The following is a 22,962-nucleotide window of genomic DNA, read 5'->3' as shown; positions in this document are numbered from 1 at the left end:
TTCACAGCCAGAGAACCTGAGCAGGGCTAGCCAGCCCACTCACAACCCCAAGTCCCTTAGGCTAGCAAGACGACTCACCCAGCGAAAGCACCTGCCACAAGACAGAAAGCTGAGCTTAATGCCTGCAGCCCACGTGGTGGGATGGAACCGACTTCCAGAAGCTGTCCTCTCACTGAGCACCCACAGACAAACACAATTAAGTGTCATAAAAGAGCCCCAAGCCCTAGAGCAGCCAAAGGTCAGAGGACTTGGCCTTCACATACCGCAATCTGCATCTTCCCTTACACGTCTTGATTTTTGAGGCAATTTTTAAAGCAGGTATGCATCTGAAGTAGTAGTCAGACTTTTCACAGCCATGGACGTTTGGGGAGGCTCACTATGTCATCTGAGCTGGTCTTGAATGCTCGTGCCTGCTCAATCCTCTAGTTTGAGTAGCTAAAATGGCAGACACATACTACCACATCAGGCCCCCAAAGCAACTGCTCAGGGCAGATTACATGGCTCAGCAGGTAAAGGCACTTGACTTTAAGTAACAATACTGAAGGACTACACTACCTACTCCAACTCCTACAAATTATCCTGTGACCTATACACACACACACACAGTGGTATATACATGTCCACATAATAAATAAATGAATAAATAAATGTAAAATAATTGAAAATTGTCCAGAGCTGAGGAGGCAGTCCTGGGTTAGTTGCCATCACCAAATTAAACTGGGTAAGGGTGGCACTAGCCTTTCATCTCAGTGCCAAGGAGAGGGGTCACAGTTCAAGGTCTGAGCTACAGGGCAGTTTGAAGGCAGCCTGGGCTACATGAGAGCCGGTCTAACAATACAAAATGATACCAGAAACCAAAACAACAAAAAGATATTCCATATTTTGCCTGTCCTTTTGCTTCTTGGCCTAGCCTCAATGGTTAGCAGTACTGGTTGCTCTTCCAGGGTATCAGGATTCAATTCTGAGCACCCACACAAGGCTCCAGTCCTAGGAGATTGAACACACTCCTTTGGCCTCCATGGGCACCAGGCACACAAGTGTTACACAAACATACATGCAGGCAAAACATGCGTGAAGTAAGTAAAATCAAAAACGACACAAACAAAAAAAGTAGCTTATAGGAGGGAAGAATTTATCTGGCTCATGTTGCTGGAGTTTTTCTTACCCACCGGGTCCTGACACCACACAGAGACACTATATTAATTATGGCCAATGACTAGGCCTCTTACTGGCTAGCTCTGTCCCACTTCTATTCATCTATGTATTTCATGGTCTTATCTTCCAGAGAATACCTGGCGAGTCTTATTCTCCTGATCTCTATGTGGCTTCTCTTTCTGTGCCTCTCTGCCTACCTTTCCCAGAATTCTCCTCCTGGCCTAGTCCCACCTATCTCCCTGCATCTATTGGCCAAACAGTGTTTTATTCATCAACCAATAAAAGAAACACACACAAAAGAACATCCCCATCAGGCTCATACTCCAGGTGTCAGCCCATCACTGAAGGATGTTGAGGCAGGAAACATGAGGAATACCACTGGCTCATTTGCTGGTTTATGTTTAGCTACCTTTCATATATAACCCTGGCCCACCCGCACAGGGAATGGTGCCACCCAAAGTGTGCTGGGCCCGCCTATATTAATCAAGACAGTCCCTGAGTCATGCTCACAGGACAATCTGATCCAGGCAATTCATCGATTGAGGTTTTCCTCTCAGATGACTCTAGGCTGTGTGAATTTGGAAAACCTAACCAGCATAGAGAAAAAATTGTTAGTATTCTCAAGGACCCACAGAATATCATTCTCAGACATTACCATACAGTCCTATTGACAAATATAAGTGGTACTATTAATTATAATGGAAATTTAATTACAAAGAGAAAAATAACTTGATTTATAATCTCTAGATTTGTTTGTTTTTGGTTTTTGGATTCTTTTGCTGGGATTTTTTGTTTTTGTTTGGGGATTTTTGTTGTTTTGGTTTGTTTGAGACAGTCTCACTGTAGTCCAGGCTGGCCTGGAATTCACTACATAAGATCAGGCTGGCAATGAACTTGAGTCAATCCTCCTGCCTTAAATTCCTGAGTGCTGTCATCACAAAAACATGATACCATACCTGGATTTTACTGTTGTTAATTATTTATTGGGGGTTTTGTTTTGTTTTTGAGACAGAGTTTTTCTGTGTAGCCCTGGCTGTCCTAGAACTCACTCTGTAGACCAGACTGACCTGGAACTCAGAGATTAGCCTGCCTCTGCCTCCCAAATGCTGGCATTAAAGGAGTGTGCCACCATACCCAGCTTTAAATTTTTTTAATCAAATTTAATTTTTTTTACAAAGATGATATAAATGATCGATAAAAGACCTTGAAGTATAAAAGCATATTGGACTGGGAGTGGTGGACTGGGTGTGGTGGACTGGGTGTGGTGGTGCCCAGCTGTTGATCCCAGCACTTGGGAGGCTAAGGGAGGAGGATTGTCACAATTTCAGGCCAGTCAGGGCTATGAATAAAACTCTCAGAAATGAAAAAGAGGTCAGGTAGTGGTGCTGCACACCTTTAATCCCAGCACTCGGGATGCAGAGGTAGGCAGAGCTTTGTGAGTTCGAGGCCAGCCTGGTCTACAAATTGAGTTCCAGGATAGCCAGAGCTACACAGAGAAACCCTGTCTTGAAAGAAAAAAATGGAGGGAAAAAAAGAAAGAAGAAGATAAAAGAGGAAGAAATCAGAGGGCTGGAGACATAGCTCAATTTCTCTGGGCCCCATGTCCTGCATTAAACTGGGACTGGGATCTGGCCACATGGCCCAGTGGGCTAAAGGGCTTGCCGTGGGCCCCTGAAAACTGAGTTTGATCCCCAGAACCCAGTGGAAAGACAGAAGTGATTCCCAGTCTCTCTCTCTCTCTCTCTCTCTCTCTCTCTCTCTCTCTCTCTCTCTCTCTCACACACACACACACACACACACACACACACACAGTAATAAAAAGTAATTTTTTAAAATGTGTGTAGTGGTACATGCTTGTAATCTCAGCATTCAGGCACTCAGGAAGGAGGATCAGAAATTCAGGATCATTCTTGGTTATGTGAAAAGTTTGAGGCCCAGTCTGGGAAACATAAGACCCTACCCCATCCCCCCCAAAAAAAGGAGGAGGAGGAAAGAAAAAAGGGGAGGATGCTGTGGGGATAGCTCAGTGGTAGTGTACTTCACTAGTATGCCTGAGGACCTGCGTTTGACCCCAGTAGCTTGAAAAAGAAGAGGGCTAGCTGTTTTCCCCAGCCACAACGAGGCCCACAACCTGGGTGTCCCTGCTCACTACATTGTGGGCCTCCATTGCTCTGAAGTCCCAGCTTTTTTTTTTTTTTTTTTTTTTCTTCGAGACAGGGTTTCTCTGTATTGTTTTGGAGGCTGTCCTGGAACTCACTCTGTAGACCAGGCTGGCCTTGAACTCACAGAGATCCGCCTGCCTCTGCCTCCCGAGTGCTGGGATTAAAGGCGTGCGCCACCAACGCCTGGATCTGAATTCCCAGCTTTAAGATAAGAGAAACTATCTTGAAACAGCTACCAGGTAGCAGATATGTCTTAGGTAGGTCCCACCCTGTGCTCAGACTGAGAGGACAGGTTTGTGTGAACTATGGGACCCAGGGTAACTGACTGACAAAGATTTGTTGTTTTGAGACAGGATTTCTGTGTGTAGCTCTGGCTGTCCTGGAACTCCCTCTGTAGATCAGGCCGGTCGAGAACTCAGAGATCTTCCTGCCTCTGCCTCCCAAGTGTTGGGATTAAAGGTGAGCACCACCACTGCCTGGTCAGACTTGAAGTTTGATGGATGATAGATCGGGTATGTTTTTCTTAGGATCTCCACCCATTACCTGGGAGCACCTGGGCTCCGAGCACCCACCCATGGCCACCATCATCCCATACAAGTTGCCTTTCCCGGGGCACTTGGATTCCACCTATTGACTCTTACAATCATGAGCACAAACTGTAACCCATTAGGCAATGCCCCGTGCACACACTATGCCACCATCAATGTGCACAATCATCCCGGGACAAACTGGTCACCACAACTATAGTGACTACCCCAGTGAAGCCACTTCTGCAGCCTGCCTATGACACCACACTGTGTTCACACCTCACTGCTCTCAGGACCCAGGAGAAGGGCCCACATTTGGTGAGAAGATAAACTCTTCTGGTTTATCTTCATGCGTTGTGATGGCTAATCTCGCTGTCAACTTCACCGCACCTGGAACTAAGGAAAACGGAAGCAGCTGTGCGCACCTGTGAGGGGTTTTTCTTGATTGGCTAACTTGAGGTGAAAACACCCACCCGAAATGGGGATCGTTTGAGGTTCGAAGAACCTCACTGATCGGGTGGCGGCCCAAGTTAAAGGGCTAAAGGGCGTGGGAGAAGGGAGCTCTTGCCCCAGCTCTCCGGTGCAAGTTCATCTATCCTGGTGCTGAAAACTTCCTTCCTTCACCGGTGTCAGAACCTGCTTCTTGGGGATGGAGTCTAACATAGACCAAAGATCGGCTGAGCCATCTAGCCTCCTGGACTGAATGGCTACCTGGCTGTTGCCCTTTCTGTAGGGGGAGAGTTACTGTTGGAATTAGGGAGACACAGCCTGTAAGCCACCCTAATATTAATTTAGATTGACTCAGTCTGCTGTGCTCCTCTACAAAGCCCTGGCTAACACAGGCATCCAAGGTTTGCTTGATTTTATGGCCTGGATTTTCCTGTGAGGGGAACATGGTGAAGCTGAGATGGGGGAATGTGGGCTTCAGCTGGCCAAGCTAAGGCGAGCCAACTGTCGCTGACTGTGGACAAGGGCAGCGCTGGCCAGCAGGCCTTGCCCTGAGACGCGAACTGGAACGCGGCTGGACTGAGAGCTAACAGGAAAGGCCACAGGCTGTGTCAGGACACACTTCCACACTCCCAAAGCCAGGACCATGCTGACTGTCAGCCCTCAAACTGGCCCATTCCCGGCCCCCCTTCCCTGCCTGCCGGCTGCCAACACAGCTAGCTCTGCCCTGTGTCTACCACACCTGCCACTGCCTATCGTGTCCGAGGGGGGCGGGTATTAGCCCCTCCTCAGCCTCCCAGCAGAGCAGGCAGTCAGTGGGGAGGGGAGGGAACATGGAGCGGGGGCCGATGGTGGGGGCAGGGCTGGGGGCCGGGACCCGAGTCCGAGCGCTGCTGGGGTGCCTGCTCAAGGTGCTACTCTGGGTGGCCTCTGCCTTACTATACTTTGGAAGTGAACAAGCCGCCCGCCTTCTAGGCAGCCCCTGCTTACGGCGCCTCTACCATGCTTGGCTGGCAGCAGTGGTCATCTTTGGGCCCCTTCTGCAGTTTCATGTGAACTCTCGGACAATCTTCGCTAGCCATGGAAACTTCTTCAACATGTGAGTCGACCAGAGTCCATGGGTGCGGCCTCCCTACACTCAGGGATCCCCCTTCTTCTCCAGGTCTCTCTGCTCTGCTGCCAGTCGGAACACTAAAAATAGACTAGGAGGTTGAGAAGGTGGGGGGGGTGGACAGAGCCTGGGGGTGCAGGGGAAGTAAAAGGCCTGAGAGGAGATGTGGGCCCTGGGGTGACCAGTGGTCCTCTAAGGGGATGGGCAGGGTTGAAATGGTAGGGGTTGAAAAGAGCTAATGATGGTGTGTGGAGCATAGAGCAGGGGGTCTCAACTAGCTTTCCCTCTTTCTACCCACAGAAAGTTTGTGAATTCAGCGTGGGGTTGGACATGTACCTTCCTGGGGGGCTTTGTGTTGCTGGTGGTGTTCCTGGCTACAAGACGTGTGGCGGTGACTGCCAGGCACCTGAGCCGACTGGTCGTGGGGGCAGCTGTCTGGCGAGGGGCCGGACGGGCCTTCCTGCTCATCGAGGACCTGACTGGTTCCTGCTTCGAGCCTCTGCCCCAGGGCCTGCTGCTGCATGAGCTGCCTGACCGCCGGAGCTGCCTGGCAGCCGGCCACCAATGGCGAGGTTACACTGTCTCCTCCCACACCTTCCTCCTGACCTTCTGCTGCCTCCTCATGGCTGAGGAAGCCGCTGTATTTGCCAAGTACCTGGCCCACGGGCTACCCGCTGGGGCCCCCCTGCGCCTCGTTTTCCTACTCAATGTGCTGCTGCTGGGCCTCTGGAACTTCTTGCTGCTCTGCACTGTCATCTATTTCCATCAGTACACCCACAAGGTGGTGGGTGCTGCAGTGGGCACGTTCGCCTGGTACCTGACCTATGGCAGCTGGTACCACCAACCCTGGTCTCCTGGGATCCCAGGCCACGGGCTCTTCCCCCGATCCCGCTCAATCCGCAAACATAACTGAAAGAAATAAAAGCGTACCAGGCCTGCCTCTGGCTCTTCCTACTCTTTTTGGGCTTAGAGAGGGTGGGAAGGGTAAGAAAATAGTCTGGAAGATGCTGGATCCTTCCTCATCATTCAAATCGTTGACCTTGAATGTGTTTTCCCTTGCGGGCCTTCCGTCCTTTGGATTTGCTGGTCTGCAGCCTTCTAGCTTTCTGGAGCTGTGATGTCAGGGGAAGCTGGCAGTTCCCCTGAGGTGTGTGTACATCAGGTTTCCCTCGGCAGATGCTTCGTCTTCAGCTTAGTTACTTAGCGTTTTCCTGCCTTCTTCATGATTTACTTAGGAGCCTACCTACCTGGGCACCTCATGCCAGGACCTTTCCTACCGCTGTCTCCTAAGGATGGCACACTCGTTCATTTCACAAAGGTGAGTTGAGCCAAGCCTAGTTCTGTGCTGAGTGAACACGGCTTCTGCTGCTTGGAAGCTGATGAGCTCTGGAGGAAGCAAAAGAGAAACAACACAAATAACAAGGAAATGCTTGCACGGCACCTGCCACGTCAGGCACTGTTCTGAGGGTATGCATTATTTATATAATCGATACACCCCGAGGCCATGGGATTGGCTTGTGGGTAAAGTGGATACCCAGAGCCCAGATAATAAGCTGGGCATGGCCGGGCGTTGGTGGCGCACGCCTTTAATCCCAGCACTCGGGAGGCAGAGGCAGGTGGATCTCTGTGAGTTCGAGGCCAGCCTGGTCTACAGAGCGAGTTCCAGGACAGCCTCCAAAGCCACAGAGAAACCCTGTCTCGAAAAAAAAACAAACAAAAAACAAAACAAAAAAAAAGCTGGGCATGCGTGGTAACCAACTGCTCCAACCTAGGGATGAGCTCCAGGGTTAGTATGAGACCCTTTCTCTTTTCCTTTGAGATCCTTTTTCCATAAATGAGAGGGGAGAGAGTTAGGAAGACTCCATTCACCTCTGGCTTCCATGGACTCATGTGTGTGCATGTACTCTCCTGCACATACACACACAATAGTTAATCCCCACAAGATCCCAGCGAGATAAGTTCAGTAGTGTTCCTATTATTCAGTTGTGGAAGTTTTATTTTTTATGTATATGTGTGTTTTTACTGTATGTGTACAGAACCTGTAGAGGCCAGAAGAAGGCATTGAATCCTCTGGAACTGAAGTTACCGTCAGTTGTGAGCTGCCATGTGGGTACTGAGAACTAACTAGCGGTCCTCTGAAAGAGTGGTCATTTCTCTTAAACACTGAGCCACCTCCCCATCTCCAGAAAGTTTTCTTTGTTTTTCAAGATAGGGTTTCTCTGTTTAGACCAGGCTGGCCTCAAACTCAGAGATCCGCCTGCCTCTGCCTCCAGAATGCTGGGATTAAAGGCATGTACCGCTACTGCCCTGCTCCCAGCCTGGCTCTGTGTGTGTGTGTGTGTGTGTGTGTGTGTGTGTGTGTGTGTGTGTGTGTGTGTGTGTGGTTTTTAGAGACAGGGATTCTCTATGGAGCTTTGGAGTCTGTCCTGGAATTTGATTTGTTGATTTGTAGACCAGGCTGGTCTTGAATATACAGCGGTCCACCTGCCTCTGCCTGCCGAGTGCTGGGATTAAAGGCGTGTGACACCACAGCTCTGCCCAAGCCTGGCTTTTTTGTTCAACATTAAAAAAATAAAGGTATTTCTTGACTGTGAAAATTACATGAAACTCAAAATCTCCAATCCATAAATTGTTTTATTGAAACTCACCCACATTAATTTATTTTGTGGGCTACTTTCCTCTCACAGCAGAGTTGAGTTGCTACAGATATGGTAACACTTCCCAAACCTAAATAGTTATCACCAACCCCTGATAGAAAGTTTGCCTGCCCCTGTCTAAACCATTGTATTATCCTGTCTCAAAAACAAAAACAAAAGTGGCTAATGTCAGAGTCACAGGTACTGAGGAGGCACCGAAACAGGATGAGGTAATAAACTGGGCAAGGAAGGTACTTTCTGAAGGATAATGGTGCAAAACTCTCTTTGAAACACTGGCATGCGAACTGAGAACTGAGTGAGGACATTGCGGGAGAGCGCTGTACGTTTCCCGAGGGCAGAGTCCTTGAAGTCGGAATAAACACTACCAACGAGTATTTGCTTGTGTGATGAGTGTGGAAGCAATAGACTTGGAGGGGACCGGAGATTATGAAAGAAAGGTCTTGGATCTTATCCTACAGGCCTGAATCCCTGCTGTGGGGGAATGGTCCATAGAGCAACAGAGTGTGCCACAATGGCTTTGTGCGGAGCTTGGAGAAGGATAGTGCCAGCTCTGTGTTGTCGGGCTGGAGTACACCGAAGCCTGGGGACCACGCCGGCAAGGAGAGGCGAGACCAGGACTTGCTCCAAATCAGAAAAGATTTAAAACCCCAGAGGAAGACTTATTATTGCTGGGGCCCTAGCAGAAGTAGGGGGTGCCCGGAAATGGAATGCGGGGTGGGAAGGGGCCGAGGTACGGGCGCCGGCAGGCAGGCTTTGGGAGGCGGGCCTGACAGACGAGGGGAGAGACCCGAGCGCCGGACGGAAACGCGGCTCCGGCTGCTGGAGGAGCCCCCGCCTCTTGGTAGGCTGTCCCCGCCTTCTGCAGTCCCTGCACTCCCCAAACCCAGGAAGGCCGTGCAGGTTTCCAGCTCTGCTTTCGCTTTCCCTTCCCGCTGCCCTCTCCAGGCTCCTCGTGCGGCGCTCAGCCCCCCTCCGCTCCGACCATGGCCACACTGAGGGTCCATCCTGAAGCCCAAGCCAAGGTGAGCACCGAGGGTTCGAGTGGCGAGGAGAGACGTTAGAGAGGCGTGGCGAGGAGCGGACCCGGGTTCCGGGGATCAGCTCCTACATCTGAGTCGGGGGTCAGCTCCCTGGCCCAGCTCCTGGTCCTGCCTCTGAGTCGGGGGTCTGCTCCCTAAGCCTGCTGCCAGAAGCACCTGATCCCCTGGGGGTAGGTGAGGCGGCTGTGGTCCAGCGGGGTGAAATGAAGCCGAGAGCTACTGTGAAGTCTGCTGGCTTGCGGCCCGGGCTATACACAGAGGGAGAGGGACTTGCCCTGGCCTCCTCGAGCTCTTTGACTCAGGGAGGCCCACGCCTGCACCCTGCCTCTGCCCACTGGCTGAGGGGTCCCTGGCTGTTCTGGAACTCGCTATGTAGATCAGAGTGGGGTCGAATTCACAGAGACCCAGCTGTCTTTACCTCCCGAGTGCTGGGATTAAAGGCGTGCGCCCAGAGAGTTTCAGGTGTTAGCAAAACTACAACACCCCAGGCCACCTATAGAGGGACCCATCGCACTTTCTTCAAGTGTGGCCTTAGAGGGATCCACTCTGTTCCCCAGGTCAGGCCCTACACAACCCAAAGAGAATTGTCTCAAATGAACGGGCCCTAAAGCTATGTATCTGAAGGGTTGCCTGTACCCTACAGGTGGATGTGTTTCGAGAAGACCTGTGTAGCAAGGTAAGACCTACTCGTCGGCAACCCCACCCCAACCAGCTGCTACTGCTCAGCCTTCCCTTGCTGGGCAGAGTGAGCCCTGACTTCACTGCCTAGGAAAGGGCGTTTGATTTTTCCCCATCCTCCTCCACCTCATACAGACAGAGAACCTGCTTGGGAGCTATTTTCCCAAGAAGATCTCAGAGCTGGATGCATTCCTAAAGGTACAGGGGCCCTGCAAGGGTTCAGGAGGAGCCTGGGATGGGGGTGTGGTGAGATAGAGGAACACCCTCATCTCCAGCCCTACCACTAGGAGCCAGCTCTTAATGAAGCCAACCTGAGCGTTCTGAAGGCTCCACTGGACATCCCAATACCTGATCCGGTCAAGGAGAAGGAGAAGGAGGAGCGGAAGAAGCAACAGGAGGCAAGTTGGGAGGCCTGGGAGGGGGCCAGCCACAGAGGAAACCAGCCTCAGTCCTGCCTTCCTCCCCACAGAAAGAAGAGAAGGATGACAAGAAGAAAGGTGAAGATGAAGACAAAGGTATTCGAAATCTGGGAGGAGACAGGCTTTTGTCTCCGAACTTCCCCGAGTTGCATCCTAAATCCCCTTCCCAGCCCCCACAAGCTCAGTCACTAACTGACCCGTTGCACACCGCCCAGGTCCTCCCTGTGGCCCAGTGAACTGCAATGAGAAGATTGTGGCCCTCCTGCAGCGCCTAAAGCCTGAGATCAAGGATGTCATTGAGCAACTCAATCTGGTGAGTTTCACTTTCATCCCTGCTTCAGGCTTCGGCCTCTTGGTCTCTGCCAATTAGGACAGTGATTGCACACAGGAGAGGGAAGAGCAAGGGAGACAGCCTTGGACTCAACATGGACGTGGCATTCCCCCGTTCACTGTGGCAGTCAGGGAACACTAGGAACCTGGGACTTGGGGGGGCGTGTGGAGGGGAGGGAAGGAGGCAGTGGTAAAACCCTGACACCTCCCTTTGCTCCAAGGTCACTACTTGGTTGCAGCTACAGATACCTCGGATAGAGGATGGGAATAATTTTGGAGTGGCTGTCCAGGTAAGAGCACTGCCCCTCCACCCACAGCCCTCCTGTGTAACCGGCGCTCCCTTCTAACTCACTTCTTTCCCAGGAGAAGGTGTTTGAGCTGATGACCAGCCTTCACACCAAGCTGGAGGGCTTCCACACTCAAATCTCTAAGTGAGTTGCTTGGCCACTACACCTCCAGCACACTCTGCCTTTGGGGGTAGGCCTGGGCTCCCTCCTGCTTCCCCCCCCCCCCACACGTCTTCTACTTCCCCCAGGTACTTCTCAGAGAGGGGAGATGCGGTGACCAAAGCAGCCAAGCAGCCCCATGTGGTAGGTGAGGCCCAGGTCAGGTTGAGCTGGGGAAGGCACATTTCACGTCAGGACTAACCCCAAGTTTCTACAGGGTGATTATCGGCAGTTGGTGCATGAGCTGGACGAGGCAGAGTACCAGGACATCCGGCTGATGGTTATGGAGATCCGTAATGCTTATGTGAGGAGGGGCCGGGGCGGGGCGGGGGGGGCACTTTTCCCAGGCCATCCAATTTCTGACCAAGCAGACTTGGGGTGGAGGATGACAAGATAAGCCTTTCCAAAGCTAGAAACTGGACACAGAACCACTGGGGGCCTGTGGCTGACCTCCACTACTCCGTGTTCCCGTAGGCTGTGTTATATGACATCATCCTGAAGAATTTCGAGAAGCTCAAGAAGCCCCGTGGAGAAACAAAGGGAATGATCTATTGAGCCCCTCTTGTTCTGTGATGGGTACCCAGTCTTCTTCCTGCTGGGGTTTCCCCTTACTCTGCCTCCAAACACAATAAATATATGGTTGCCCATCAGCCCATCTCTTTATTGTACTCTGACCCTCCGGCTCAGGCATTCCCACTGGTAGATCCGCCCCACTGGGTGATTTGAGTGTTAAGCCGCTGGTTAGTCCAGTCCTGCCGAATGTCATCAAGATGGCAGTCGAAGTCTACAAGGTGATGGTGGGCCTGGCCCTCCAGCAGTGCCCCCACCATCTGTCTCGACTCTTCCCAGTCTCTCCACATTACTCTGAAATGAAAACAGAACGCGGAGGTCAGACAGTGGAGCCAGACTTAAAGACTGGCTAAGTCATGGGGCAGGAAAACGACAAAGGAGGCCTGGGGAGGCTTGGGCTTCCGAGAGATAGGGTAGCGGGGCACTCACAAGTTCTTGTCCTTAGGCACCCATCGAAGACCTTGGTTCTCCAGGACAATGACTGGAGGTACACGAGGCCGAGTCACCAACTTCTTATTATCCAGCTGGGTGGACAGGGGTGAGAGCCTTAGGATGCTCTCCCCACCTCCTCGCCACCTCCCCACCCTAAAACCCAAGCCTCACCATAATAAGCACCGCATCAGGGAAGAATTCTGCAATTCGCCGGGCGATTTTCAAGGCCAGAAGCCCGGGGCTGTGTAGGGGGAAGATCAGAGGAGTGAGGAGCCAACTGAGGGCAGACCCAGGTCTCCTAGATGTGCGCACAGCTGTAGCCTTGCCCTGCAGCTGGCCTGGGAATGTTGGGCCTGCTGGACGCACGATGGCTTGATGCTTGAATGCTGTGAGAAACAGGTGCTCAGATTCTGCTGATGAGAGTGGAAATCTAAAGTAGGCTTTGGGGAGGGTAATTTGCCTTAATCATTCAAATTAAAACCAAGAGGGCTGGAGCAATGGCTCAGTGGTTAAGAGTACTAGCTACTCTTCCAGAGGATTTGGGTTTGAATCTTAGCACCCACACGGCAGCTCACAGCCAGTCTCAAGCAAGTCAACGTCCTCTTCTGGCCTCTGGGAGCAGTGCATACACGTGATATACGATTATAACGTGGTATATATACAGCAAGGGCAAACCACGAAATAATAACTTACTAGGTGAGATGGCTGTGACCTGCAAAAGTGGGGAAGAGGAACAGGGTAAGGTACTGGGGGAAGGACAATTAGGAATAAAATGTGGGGCTGGAGAGATGGCTCAGAGGTTAAGAGCACTGACTGCTCTTCCAGAGGTCCTGAGTTCAATTCCCAGCAACCACATGGCAGCTCACAGCCATCTGTAATGAGATCTGGTGTCCTGGCTTGCAGACAGACATGGAGGCAGGATGTTGTATTCACAATAAATAAATATTTTTTAAAAAAGAATAAAATGTGGGGCTGGACAGTGGTGGTGAACACCTTTAATCCCAGCACTTGGGAGGCAGAGACAGGCAAATCTTTGTGAGTTCGTGGCCACCCTGGTCTACAAAGTGACTGCCATGGGATCACCCACATAGCAGTTCACAACTATGTAACTCCAGTTCTAGGAGATCCAGCACCCTTACACAGCATGCAGGCAAAACACCAATGCACATAAAAATAAAATGAATAAAATTAAAGGAATAAAATATGATCTGGGTGGTGCATGCCTTTAACTTCAGCACTAGGGAGGCAGAGGCAGGTGGATCTCTGTGAGTTCGAGGCCAGCCTGGTCTACAGAGCGTATTCCAGGACAGCCTCAAAAATAATACAGAGAAACCATGTCTCGAAAAAACAAAAACAAACAAAAAACAAAAAGAGAAGAAAAACCAAAATAACCAACAATGCAAACAAAAAACCCACCCCCCAAAAAAAAACCTGTGTTAAAAAACAAACAAAAAACTACGTGTGAAAATGCCATAGTGGAACCAATTACTTTATATGCTAACTTAAAATAATTTAGGTAATTCCTAGGGGCCACCACGAAGTTTGGCTGGGTCTGCCCAACTCTCTGAGGCCTGAGTTAGAAAGATAAAACTTTTTTCCTGTTTTTTTTTTTTTTCCTTTGGATACTGGTCAGAACCTAAGTGTGATTTTTCTGATTCTTTGGGCTTCCTTTCTCTTTCTATACAGCTCAACATCCCCTGCTTCTCTGCAATGAGTCTGACCTTCATGCTGATTTAAATGGTATGACTTGAAAGCAGTTTTCTTGCTCTGGGTCTTTTCAGCTCTGATAAAACTGTCCTTGAGTTTTTAAATTTTTTTTTGGTTTTTGGTTTTTCGAGACAGGGTTTCTCTGTCCTGGAACTCGCTCTGTAGACCAGGCTGGTCTCAAACTCACAGAGATCCACCTGCCTCTGCCTCCTGAGTGCTGGGATTAAAGGCGTGCGCCACCACCACCCAGCAATTACTTTGTTAATAAGACTAAGAACCCCAAAAGGGACCCCGATTTCCTCTGTGTCATCTGGCCACCATGATCAAAACAGATCTAAGTGACACTGCTTGGTGTCCACATACAGTGGTGAGCCTTCAGAGGCTTCTCACCTTCTTAGGATTGCATACATAAAGGGACTTCACACAGTTCTAACGACTTGTCAGGTGACCTTACAGGACAAATCTGAAGCCCAAAGATGGGTCGGTGGTGGCAGGACCACACCTTGCTCCTCACTGCTTAGATACGCATATCCTTGTCCCTCTATTTAAGCTTTCATCTCTCTTCAAGACCCAGAAGACAGACCTGGGAAGAGTAGCCATGTCTTACTGGACCTCTTTGTCCTCTATCTAGTATGGTCATATTAAATATATCTTTTTCTTTTTTCCATTAAAAAAAAAACGACAATAGTTGGGCATGTTGGTACACACTTTTAACCCCAGCGCTCAGGAGCCAGAGGTAGGTGGATCTCTGAGTTCAAGGCCAGCCTGGTCTACGGAGTCAGTTCCAAGACAGCCAAGGCTATGCAGAAAAACCCTGTTTCGATAAACAAAACTAAATATATATTTAAATACTGGAGATAACTTCAATGTTTATAGCACTAAGTAAATTATGTTGTGTCCACATTCATACTATACAGCTGTTAAGATGAGGTAGATCTTGAGATGCAAAGACATCAGAAGTATTAAGTTCAGGGAGGGGAAGCAAAGTGCAATAGATCTAATTTAACCCATTTTAAAATCAAATGTATTTGGTGTGTGTAGTATATATGTATAATGTGGTGGCGGGCTTTTTTGTTACCCCCCCTTTTTTTTTTAGTTTTTTTGAGGCGGGGTTTTCCGTGTAACCATGCCTGTCCTGGCTCTCCCTCTGTAGAACAGGCTGACCTCACCGCACAGAGATCCGCCTGCCTCTGCCCCCCCCTCCACCAGAGTGCTGGGATTAAAGGCGTGCACCACCACTGCCCCGTTTAAAAGCGGTGGGCTTTTTTAAGTTGCTAGTCGCACTTGCTAAATTCTTACTGCGCCTGGGAAGCGCCTCACTCAAGAGCAGTCTGTTACGTAGAAAGTCAGCCGTCTGTCCCACCCCCACTGCAGGTAGTGTCCTTCGACTGTCATATTCATGTCCCTAGTACTCACCCTAGTACTCGGTACAACGTCTGGTGTACAACCCCGCTGCTAAGCACTCGATGAAAAAAATCAAAGGGATGACGCTGGTCCATCTGCACCTCGCCCACACCTGCCACAATCATCTCTCCTCTCGTCCCTAGCTACCCAACTCACCTCTGGTCGTCTAAGGCAGCATTGGCGTGGTAGTACCCAGCTACCACCAGACCGGCCTGTGCGCCCCACACATCCACCTGTCGTGAGAAAGGGGCCATCGGTAACGAAACCGTGCTGCTGGCTCTGTGGGTGCATCCTGCGGCCGAGGGTTGGGCATGCATTTAGGCTGAGGGTCCTAAGGGGTTGCGGGGGTCGGTGGGTAGGGACGGGGGCGGGGTTCTCGAGGCCGCACCTGATTGAGCGCGACCTCCAGCATGACCGATAGGGACAGGTGGCTGTGGAAGAGGGGCACACAGTCGGTGAGGCAGAGGCATTCTCCCGACCGCGGCGCGGGTGCCAGCAACAACCCGTTGACAGCAGCGTATGGGTACCGAGATGCGTGCAGGCACATCTTCCCGTAGGCCCGGGCGGAAATCTCCACCTCCCCCATAGCGAGCCGGGCCTGACGGCACGCAGAATCCCAACCAGTGTGGCTTCCCAACCACGGCAACCGAGCTTGGCCTCGATCTGTGCCTCCTCACTTAGGTATAAGATGCTTCTAACTCTAGACGACCTCTCTCCGCAGCCTACCCCCAACACTATCTAGAATTGGTCCAAACACAACCCACGGAACAGAGCCCCGCCTCCTCTAATCACTTCCGGGCAGGCGCGTTTGCTGGCAGGCCAGCTCCAGGTCATACCCTAGCCAAGAGTCCCGCCTCCGTGGTGCTTTCTGATAGGGCAAGACGTTCTTATTTTATCCAATCAAAAAATTTTAAAATTTGTCTTGGCTTGCCTTGGCCTAAAGAGAACTGGAAAGAACGCATTAGGGCAAAGGAAAGAAGATAGCCTACAGGCTTATTAGCTAAACTACTCAGTTTATGCTTTGCGTTTTGTTTGTTGTTTTAAGGAGGGAGGACACACGAAGTCTCAGCCCAGACTGGCCTCAAACTCATGGGTGCTTTTGATTCTATCTCTCAAGGGAAAGCCCTAAATTTACAGAACCCGGGCCACCACACCCAGTTCCGACTTGTGATTTATTGCAGGTTGACTTCTCCTGTTTACCCGCTCTGTCTGTCCCCACAGGCTTCGGGCAAAGACAGCTAGGTGGAGGGCTGGCTCCTAGCTGGCTGTTCCGGAGAAACTTGGCGACAAAAACGTTTGCCTTGCTCCATCTACAGAATGAGTGCATGGGTCTAATCTTCCCAAGCTGAAGCTCTGGCCTTTGGCTTACTTAATGTGGTGCAGCACCTTTAAGGCAAAGTACAAGTCCATGACCCTTTACGGATAAATAACATATGAGCACTGAATTCCGAACTGACAAACCCATTATCATTTTTTATTTTAATTGCATTGGTGTTTTGCCTGCATGTATGTCTGTGTCAGGGTGTCAGGTTTCTTGGAACTGGAGTTGTGAGCCACTATGTGGGTGCTGGGAATTGAACTCAGGTCCTCTGGAAGAGCAGTCAGTGCTCTCAACCGCTGAGCTACCTCTCCTGCCATGCAGCGCATTCTTTTGACATATTTTAAGACAGGAAAGAAAGAGCCTGGATTTAAAAGTTCCTTGGAGTCTCTAACAAGCCACACAGCGGAGGAACCACTATCTCCATCACCTCAGAAGTGCATCTTAAACTGCAGTCCCACCACTCAGAGGGTGGAGGCCGGAGGGACATGAGTTCAAAGTTAGTGTCAGCTACGTGGTGCGTTTGAGGCCAGCCTAGGGTAGTCATGGCAGTCATGATCCAGCTTCTGTTTCCAGCACCATATCAGGTGGCTCACCACCACCTGTGCACCCCAGCTTCAGGGGACCCAGTACCCTCTTCAGGTCTTTACAGGCATCAGCACACATGAAGAATACATTCACACAAGCACACAGAGACACATAAATTAAAAAAAACAAAGATGTTAACAAGAAAAACACCCAAATCCCAACAGCTGTAAAGCAGAAACTGATTGCAAGAGATAAAAAGGCAACTCCCCACCCCATAATGCCCATCAGTGGTGGTGATATGTTCTTATTTAATACCCTTTTTAATTTTTTTTGGTTTTTCGAGACAGGGTTTCTCTGTATTGTTTTGGAGCCTGTCCTGGAACTCACTCTGTAGACCAGGCTGGCCTCGGACTCACAGAGATCCGCCTGCCTCTGCCTCCCGAGTGCTGGGATTAAAGGCATGCGCCACCAATGCCCGGCTTAAAATAATTTATTTATTGTTAACTGTATGTGCATTGGTGTTTTGCCTACATGGATATCTGTATAAGGATGTCAGGTCCCCTAGAACTGAAGTTACAGACAGTTGTAAGCCACGATCTGGGTTCTGGGAATTGAACCCAGGTCCTTTGGAAGAACAGTTAGTGCTCTTAACTGCTGAGTCATTTCTCCAGCCCCCCATTTAATGCCTTTTTAAGACCTTTTCTCTCTGCCAGCACTGAGAAACCTCAGAATAACCTCATTCTCCCTCCAAGCTTGCTCTCAGCTCCCAACTGTTCGTAATTTCCATACCATAGCCAGAAAGCTTCCCCATCTATCCAAAGCCTAATTCCTCCACCAACAGCTTTGCCCAAATACCCTTTTACCATGAAGCCCCCATGAAATCAGATGGAAATACCTTTGTATATTCCACACTACGGTTACCTGCATGGCTGACAAGGCATGCAAACTACCTTTCAACTTGCTATATAAACCAGGGTGGCCCTGAACTCCAGACTCCCCTGCCTCTGCCCCCTAAGTGCTGAGACTAAAGGTGTGCTCACCACGGCCAGCTCTGCCCTGTTCTTTGGAAGGAACTGTTAAGAACACCATGGACCTCAAGCTCAACCTCACTTTCCTGGCACCCTCTCCTGTTTTCTTTTCTTTTTTTTCCCCCCCTTTGGTTATTCCAGGCAGGGTTTCTCTGTGGCTTGGAGGGTGTCTTGAAACTAGCTCTTGTAGACCAGGCTGATCTCGAACTCACAGAGATCCTCCTGCCTCTGCTTCCCAAGTGCTGGAATTAAAGGCGTGCGCCACCGCCCAGTTCCCATTTTCTTTTTAATTTTTTGTTTTTATTTTACGTGTAAGGGTGATTTGACTGCATGTATTCTCTGTGTACTACGTGCATATCTGGTACCTGCAGAGGTCAAAGGAGGGCGTCAGATCCCCTGAAACTGGAGTTACTACCAGCCACTTTGTGGGTGCCGGGAATCTAGCCTGGGTCTTCTGGAAGAACAGCTAGTGCTCTCAAACGCTGAGCCATCCTTCTAAGCAACCCGCTCCCTCCCGTTTTCACTACCATATTCGCCTTTCTTTGTCGTATAGACAGAGGAGGCACGCAATAAATGATCTATGAGTAAACAGAGGTAATCTACATAAAGTATAAAATCATTTATTCTCCTTCTAATCCTTAGCTCAGTACATAGATGGCTTCTCTTCACCCTTTGGGTTGACAATTTTCTCTAGGTTGTTGCTGATGATATGATAAAGCTCAGCCTGGAGGAAGGCAGAAGAACAAAGTTAGGTTCCCACACCCTTCCATCCTCTCCCCCCAGGAGCTGGCTCCACACTCACGTAGAAGGCCCTCAGGTCCAGCACCATGGCCCTGAGCGCCCCGTAGGCGGCTTCATCGCGCTCATGCACCAAGGCGCGATAATCCATCTGGGAAGAAGGAAGCAAACATGAGTGAGCACCAGGGGAGGTCAGGACATTAATTTTATTTTCACACACGGAGAAGAGCTTATTAACTGGAAGATAAGCCCATCTTAGCCCCAACAAACACAGAATTAAGAAAAGGGTCAAGGATGTTAGAGCTCTAATCAGTTTTGCTTTTTGGAATAATATTTCCCACATTGTCAAAAACAAAACAAAGAGGACCTGCATTCCACCCCTAGCCAGCCTCAGCTAAAAGGCTGGTGGCCTATGCACTCACTACATGGGTCTCCTTAGAGGCCTTAGCCACAGCATCCCCACGCTCTGAGAAGTACCTGTAAGAAGTGAGAAATGTGTGTGTTAAAGGAAACGTACAATCACACCCCGCCCCTCAGTCTCCCATCACTCTGACGGAACTGCCTAGCTTTGAGACTCCTACAGGGATGTCCCTGTAGTGTCCCTGTGGTTTTGTAGCTGCTCTCACTTGGAAATGGTTGTCTGGAAGGCTTCTACTTTGGTCTTGACAGCATTCACTCTCTCCAACACCTTCTCCTATAAAGACATAAGATGCAAAGAAAACACTTCATCTCCCCTCTCCCTCCTACCTCCTAGTTTAAACCTTGCTCCCACCCCTCACTCCCAAGTCTCTCCCTACCCCGTCTTCAGTTACCAATTCTTACCTGAATTGCCACCCCAAAATCATTCCCATCCTCAATCTTGGGGATCAGGTGCTGGATCCATGTGATTACCTATGTTAAAAGGAATACTCATTCAACAAACCTTTGGGGTTCCAATTATGCCACTTTAAGAAATTATTTCCTCTTATTACTTTATTTTTTTAAGTGTATGGGTATTTTGGCTTCATGTATATCTATGCACCACATGCATTTCTGGTGCCCACATAGGCCAAAAAAGGGGGGTCAGATGCCCTGGAGCTGGAGTTACAGATGGTTATGAACTGCCATGTGGTTGCTGGGAATTAAAATCTGGGTCCTCTGGAAGAGTAGCCAGTGCTCTTAACCTCTGAGCCATCTCTCCCTTCCAAAGCAAGGTGGAAGATTCTTTTGTTTGTTGAGACAGGGTTTCTCTATGCAGTCTTAGATGTCTTGGAGCACCTACATATGGATTCTTCTGCCTCTGACTCCCTATTACGCTACTTCTTAGTAACAGCTATGTCTAACTGAGCACTTATTTCGTGCTAGGAGCCATACTCCTAGATGAGACTACTGACCTCATCTAGTCATTGGCAATCTTTCACAGCCTATAGTCTTACTGTAGCCATTTAACCCAGGAAACAAGTAAGTCACAGAGTGTCTAAGAGAGCTATATACATGACAGAGTCAGGGTCTGAACCTGGGACTCTTTTAAGGCTCAAACTGAATCACTGTATCTGATCGCCTATACTGTGTAGCTGACATGACAGGTTCTGAGAGTCTCTCATCTTTACAGCTACCACTGTGACACCAGAGAGATGTCAAGCATGAGAAAACAAAAACTATCTGACCCCGAAGGGAGAGGATAGTGGGTAGAATGCCAGCTGTGCTCCTAGGAATACAGGAGGATTTCAATTCCAATTCTTAGCTTACACATAAAAGCAGGGCACAGGGGAATACACCGTAACCCCAGTGTTGGGGGTGATGGTGTTCAATGAAATCATGCCTCAAAAACAAAAACAACTCCAAATGTTGACCTCTGGCCTTCAAACATACATGCAACGGAAAACACACTTACATATGCTTCTGTGAGCATGCATACACACATAAACACACACAAAACTAAAAAAGCATATATATATACATATATATATGTATATATAGACACACACACACACACATATATATATTATAAACCCAGGACACAAAAGCAAGTTTCCTTATTCAGAACTAGGTCTCCAGGAGAAAGACCTGAACTGACCATAGCTCTGCCTTGTTTTCTCCCACTTCCTCCAGTCCAGGCTTACCAGGATGCATTTCTCTTTGAGAGTCCAGACTTCTGGCTTAACCACAGCAAGCAGGGCCAGAAGCTTCTCATTCCCAGGGAGAAAGCCACACTTAGGGACTATGAAAAGATGGAGACAGGCCTTTTGCTACTCCACATCAACGCACCAGTTTCCCTCCCAGCCACCGCCCTCCATTACCTTCTCTCTTCTCCTGCTTGTCTGTTTCCATCTAAGGCAAAGGGGGGAAAGCAGCTTTAGAAAACTCAAGGAGGCTACAGTAGTATCATTTCCAAGCTCTGCACACCGAATGCCTTACCTCATCATCCTTGGGTGGGGGATCTGGGATGGGGATGTCCAGAGGAGCCCGGAGAGAGGAGAGATCGGCCACATTGAGGGAATCCTCCTGCAGAATTTATTCTCAGGCACTGCCCAGCCTCCTCCCCTCACCAGCCACAGCCCTGCTTTCCCTCCTCATAGGCCATCTCCTCTCTCCCTCCTAACCTAGGCTCAAGCTTTATGCCAGCCTAAGCTCCCAGCACGCCGGTACTAGCTGTCAGAGGACAGGTGGTGGGAGAGATGCCAGGCGACGGGGTAGAGGAGTTTCATATTACTCACCTGCAAAAGCTGACTCAGGGATATGATTTTCCGCGGCAAGAATGTGGAGAGGAAGTCATCAGCCTGTCAGTTACATTAGAAACACCATCATACAAGAAGTCCGATGAGATGTACAACAAGGAGGCCTAACTTAGAAATTACTGAGTCTCACACTCACAAATGAGGAAACCGTAGCCCTGGAATGAAAGGGGCTTGCCCAATCTGACGCATGGCAGAAATAGGACTGTGGGTGTTTTGGGCACCATCTTTCCCTCCCGGTCAAGAGGGTGGGGGAGTTGAGTTCTAAGGGCGATCAGATTAGGAGTTGAAACCAATCGTTAGATCACCCTGGTAAGCCTGAAGGTTAGGAGACCAAAACTAGGCAGAACTGGGGGGGTTACTCAAAGGTTATGGCCCTTAGAGTACGGCGCTAAGACGCTGGGTCGAATCGCTTGGATCCAGAGACTTACCTCCTGGAAAAGATTTTGTCTGAAGACATCCACCTGTACAGACAGCAGTAGCCAGACGCTGGTTAGGAGGTTTGGTTGTAAAAATATAAGAGCCCCCCGTCCCCCGCAGCCGGGTGCCCTCCAAATGAAGCTCAAGCCTGTCCCACAATGGAAGGCTGGCTGGAGGACAGGGCAGAGGTAACCCCCTAGCAGAACTGAAAGCCCTAAAGAGGTCCGGGAGTTCTCACGCAAGGCCTCGGCGCCCAGGAGCAGCCAGCTTTATCTTCGTTACGACTCCTCACCCCTTTCTGGCCTCCGGTTCCCATTTACCTGCTTACGGGCTTCTCCGCTCAGACGAACCCCACAAGGCTTGGCCATGCTCCCCCAGTTGCTGGCTGTAGACTCTCTCGGGGCTAGCCGCCCCAGCTTTCGCTTTCACTCTCCAGGCCCAGACCCACCCCCTCAGCCACGCCCCCTTCCCTCTTTTTCCCCCTCCTCCTGGCAGGCCACTAACTGTAAGTCCTTCAGCCATTCCCAAGCAGCTGCCACTAGGAAGGGCGGTGTTGGCTTAATCGCCAGCCCAGGGGTGGTCCAGGGGAGGGGCTAGGGGAGCGTGGGACAGCGGAGGCTGGAACTGCGGCTGCAATCGAGAAGGGCGGAGCTTGCAGAAGGGCCGTCCCGGGGAAGTGCTGGACTAGGGGACAGTGGGACGGAAATAAGAAAGGGGGTGTCCAGGGATGGGGCCCCCCGAGGTTAGACTTTAAGGAGGGGGCCGAGAAGGATCCGAGAGAGTAGGAAGGAAGGGTAGGAAGAGGGAAAGCCTGGCAGGATGCAAAGGAGCAGGGGGAAGGGGACTGCCTTGCCTTTAGGACTAGAGGAAAGCGGGACTCGCCTGAGCCGGGCTAAGGGCGGCCAGGGTCCGCGGCAAGGTGGAACTTCCCCGCTGGGGACGGGAACTGAGCAACACAGTGGAAATACAGATAGGAAAGCTTTCGGCAAAACAGACCAACCCCCACGCGGGGGCGGGGGCACCGCTCCGGAAGGGGCGGAGATAGCCGAGGGGAAGGCGGAGAGCTTGACTCGCAGGCAGAGGTTCCATCGCACGGTGGGAGGAGCGGCTTCCTCACTGGCCGCAACTTGG

At 50.3% G+C, this 22,962-nt stretch overlaps 4 protein-coding genes across 6 annotated transcripts; 2 read left to right on the top strand and 2 right to left on the bottom strand.

Annotated features, from left to right (window-relative positions):
* Positions 1 to 5,124: 5,124 nt before the first annotated feature.
* On the top strand, positions 5,125 to 6,341 carry Fitm1 (fat storage inducing transmembrane protein 1). The gene is made up of 2 exons (XM_005085597.3): positions 5,125 to 5,390; positions 5,703 to 6,341. The coding sequence occupies exons 1-2, from the start codon at positions 5,125 to 5,127 to the stop codon at positions 6,313 to 6,315; spliced, it is 879 nt and encodes a 292-aa protein (XP_005085654.1). The 3' UTR covers positions 6,316 to 6,341.
* A 2,453-nt stretch (positions 6,342 to 8,794) lies between these two features.
* Positions 8,795 to 11,622, top strand: Psme1 (proteasome activator subunit 1). The gene is made up of 12 exons (XM_021236237.2): positions 8,795 to 8,900; positions 9,005 to 9,081; positions 9,743 to 9,775; positions 9,913 to 9,975; positions 10,065 to 10,175; positions 10,247 to 10,292; positions 10,412 to 10,509; positions 10,748 to 10,816; positions 10,890 to 10,957; positions 11,062 to 11,116; positions 11,190 to 11,276; positions 11,447 to 11,622. Exons 2-12 carry the CDS (start codon positions 9,043 to 9,045, stop codon positions 11,525 to 11,527), a joined length of 750 nt encoding a protein of 249 aa, XP_021091896.2. The 5' UTR covers positions 8,795 to 8,900; positions 9,005 to 9,042; the 3' UTR covers positions 11,528 to 11,622.
* Emc9 (ER membrane protein complex subunit 9) lies at positions 11,613 to 15,886 on the bottom strand. 2 transcript variants are annotated; one of them, XM_005085600.4, is made up of 5 exons: positions 15,474 to 15,881; positions 15,242 to 15,318; positions 12,146 to 12,215; positions 11,972 to 12,066; positions 11,613 to 11,836 (listed from the first exon to the last, which is right to left on the bottom strand). In XM_005085600.4, the coding sequence occupies exons 1-5, from the start codon at positions 15,669 to 15,671 to the stop codon at positions 11,656 to 11,658; spliced, it is 621 nt and encodes a 206-aa protein (XP_005085657.1). In that variant the 5' UTR covers positions 15,672 to 15,881; the 3' UTR covers positions 11,613 to 11,655. The 2 variants fall into 2 exon arrangements, with proteins under 2 accessions (XP_005085657.1, XP_040596540.1); XM_040740606.1 differs by lacking the exon at positions 15,242 to 15,318 and having other exon boundaries at positions 12,146 to 12,360; positions 15,474 to 15,886.
* Positions 15,887 to 18,563: 2,677 nt separating this feature from the next.
* Psme2 (proteasome activator subunit 2) lies at positions 18,564 to 22,948 on the bottom strand. Of its 2 annotated transcripts, none has more exons than XM_040740719.1 (11): positions 22,714 to 22,948; positions 21,843 to 21,875; positions 21,394 to 21,456; positions 21,095 to 21,181; positions 20,977 to 21,007; positions 20,800 to 20,897; positions 19,520 to 19,588; positions 19,324 to 19,391; positions 19,120 to 19,174; positions 18,762 to 18,848; positions 18,564 to 18,683 (listed from the first exon to the last, which is right to left on the bottom strand). In XM_040740719.1, the coding sequence occupies exons 1-11, from the start codon at positions 22,918 to 22,920 to the stop codon at positions 18,603 to 18,605; spliced, it is 879 nt and encodes a 292-aa protein (XP_040596653.1). In that variant the 5' UTR covers positions 22,921 to 22,948; the 3' UTR covers positions 18,564 to 18,602. The 2 variants fall into 2 exon arrangements, with proteins under 2 accessions (XP_040596653.1, XP_005085659.1); XM_005085602.4 differs by lacking the exon at positions 22,714 to 22,948 and adding an exon at positions 22,152 to 22,294.
* Between the last annotated feature and the right edge of the window lie 14 nt (positions 22,949 to 22,962).

The sequence above is a fragment of the Mesocricetus auratus genome, unplaced genomic scaffold (assembly GCF_017639785.1).
Source record: "Mesocricetus auratus isolate SY011 unplaced genomic scaffold, BCM_Maur_2.0 Super-Scaffold_100707, whole genome shotgun sequence".
Lineage (NCBI taxonomy): Eukaryota > Metazoa > Chordata > Mammalia > Rodentia > Cricetidae > Mesocricetus > Mesocricetus auratus.
This window is presented reverse-complemented; position numbering and strand designations above follow the sequence as displayed.